The sequence below is a fragment of the Sesamum indicum genome, linkage group LG9 (assembly GCF_026168435.1).
Source record: "Sesamum indicum cultivar Baizhima isolate 11 linkage group LG9, ASM2616843v1, whole genome shotgun sequence".
In the NCBI taxonomy this organism is placed as follows: domain Eukaryota; kingdom Viridiplantae; phylum Streptophyta; class Magnoliopsida; order Lamiales; family Pedaliaceae; genus Sesamum; species Sesamum indicum.
Genome location: NC_142665.1, coordinates 9,019,190 through 9,021,664, shown reverse-complemented (window position 1 = coordinate 9,021,664; position 2,475 = coordinate 9,019,190). Strand labels below are relative to the sequence as shown.

The window sequence follows — 2,475 nt, the reverse complement described above, 5'->3', positions numbered from 1 at the left end:
TATTTAGATCGTGTGCTAATGAAATAATACGATAATATTTAGATACACATGTTATATGCTAATGAAATAATACAATAATATTTAGTGGATTGTACTTACTACCAATAATAAATAAAATAATTACAAAAATTTATAATAATGATTAATTAGAGTAAATTAAAAATAGTTCTCAGATATTGTTTATACTTACAAATGTGAAGTTATGAGTTATGATTAATACTTTAGATATTTTTACTTACGTCGTGACTTTAACTTACATGGTAGATGAATCGAAAGGGGAAGGTGGCATGTCATACGTCTTGGGATCCAAAGTCAAGGTTGCATGTAATACGTCTTCGGATATGCCACAGGTGTCTCTGCTCATTGAATTAATGTATGAGCATTACAAGAAAGGACACCTTCTCTCATCAACATTTAGTGAGCAAATTTGGCGTGAGATCGGGATTGAATTGTCCCAACGTAATAAAACACAATACACAGTTGCGCAGCTTAAAGGTAAGGCTAACAGGCTTCGGATGCTTTGGCGTAAGTTTTACGATTTGGTGTACAAACAGACTGGTTTTGGTTGGGACCCAACAACGTGCACCGTGACTGCATCAGAGGATTGTTGGGCTGAATGGATCGTGGTAATTGTATTACATTTCTCCTATTATTTTGATAAATCTATTCATCATTTCTTGACATACGTCAATTAATTAAAGTGTGACTGATTATGCAGGCTAATCCGAGAGAGTCTGGCTTGAAAAATAAGGGTCTTCCTCATTTCGATTTATGTACTGAGATGTTCTCATTTTCTGTGGCCACTGGTAGCCATGCCCGTTCTTCTGCCATGCCTCCTGTCTCCAACAATGACAATGATGACGTTGATGTAAGCTACCCTGCAATGGCTACTGATAATCCACTTGCATCCGGGCCCGAGCAAAATCCAACAGCAACAAGAGGTCGGCAGCGAAAAGGGGGGCAAAGTGATCGGTTGAAGCGAGTTGATAAATGCATTGATGCCATAACCGCTTGCAGTGAAGCCAAAACTCGGAAGCTGGCAAATATTTCGAACGATAATATTGAAGACTGCATGGCTGCACTGTCTAAAATGGAGGGACTACCGCGGTATTTATTCTTTGTAGCGCAAGATCAGTTTTTGTTGAAGTTGAGGCGTCAAATGTTTCTTCTGATGAGTGATGAGGACAAGCGTGCTTGGGTTGAAAGCTTGAAAAAGTGAACAATTTTTTTTATTGTTATAGGGGCTGCATGAATTTGAAGACAATTTTTTTATATGCTTGCGTGATGTTAGTTGTAGTTGTTTTTCTTTACATCATTTTTATATACTTGCGTGATAGTAATTCATCATTTTAATCAACGTCATTAATTTTAATAGCTGCAAGATTTTAAAAAAAATAGGTATAATTATTGAACTAAAGTGAATATGAAATATAGTTAGCTGGCTAAAAAAAAAAATTACAGTCATTTCTTTTGCAGCATTTTGTATTTATCACATTTGTTAGAAGCCTTTTATTACTCATCTAAATTTCACTATAATTGAATAGAAGGTGTTTGAATTCAATTTTATTAAAAATAATCTTACATAAGAAAATGAAACATATTATTAGTATCCAATAAACTACAAATTGAAATTAGAGTAGAATGCTTTTAAAATCTTTCCAATTAAAATTGTCCAAGTAATTTTTGGAAATATATAAACTAAAAACAATTCAATTATTTATTCACTTTACTCACCTCATTTCCTTACACTAGATGTAATTGCATTTCCCCAAACCCCCGTCCGGTAAAAGTCACCGAACCCTCTTTGTTGTCATTTTGTCACCAACCCACTTTGTTGTCAATTTTGTCACCAACCCCCTTTCTTGTCATATATGTCACCAACCCCCTTTCTTGTCAAATATTGGGGGTTGATACACAATTGGCCAATTATAAAAGAGTACTCTGCCTTGTGTCTTTTGCATACTTGCATTAGATTACAAATATATCACCAACCAATTTGAGAAAAAATAGATAGATGGATGAATCAAGCGGCAATAGTCAGTCTAATAGTTCTTCTGATATTTCATCGGATGATGAAAACAACCTCAGGTTAATTCATGAATTGTTAAGCACTTCAATTCTGTGTTCGAAACAACCACAACATAATTTAATTATGCAAGGCTCTGATTGGCTGAGCGAGCTTCTGTCCGATCACCCCGATCGAATCTATAATATGTTACGTATGAACAAAGATACGTTCCAGCATTTATGCCTGTTCCTAAAAGGGAAAGGTGTTTTAATGGACTCGCAACGGACGCGTATCTCTGTCATGGAATCAGTCGCTATTTTCTTACAAACCGTTGGTTTAAGCGAGCGCCAGAGAACGAGTTGCGAGCGGTTCCAGCACTCTTTGGAGACCATCTCTAGGCATATGAAAAGGGTTTCGCGAGCTTTGAATCTTCTTGCACCGGAACTGATATGTCCTCCAAATTTCAG

General features: G+C 36.0%; 1 protein-coding gene across 1 annotated transcript; it reads left to right on the top strand.

Annotated features, from left to right (window-relative positions):
• Nucleotides 1–257: 257 nt before the first annotated feature.
• Nucleotides 258–1,219, top strand: LOC105171197 (uncharacterized). The gene is made up of 2 exons (XM_011092231.1): nucleotides 258–626; nucleotides 719–1,219. The coding sequence occupies exons 1-2, from the start codon at nucleotides 258–260 to the stop codon at nucleotides 1,217–1,219; spliced, it is 870 nt and encodes a 289-aa protein (XP_011090533.1).
• Nucleotides 1,220–2,475: the final 1,256 nt, after the last annotated feature.

Excerpts from the sequence above, each read along its gene's own strand:
- LOC105171197 (XM_011092231.1), top strand. The coding sequence starts at position 258 with ATGGTAGATGAATCGAAAGGGGAAGGTGGCATGTCATACGTCTTGGGA. Across the intron at positions 627-718 it reads GTTGGGCTGAATGGATCGTG|GCTAATCCGAGAGAGTCTGG; the intron begins GTAATTGTATTA and ends CTGATTATGCAG.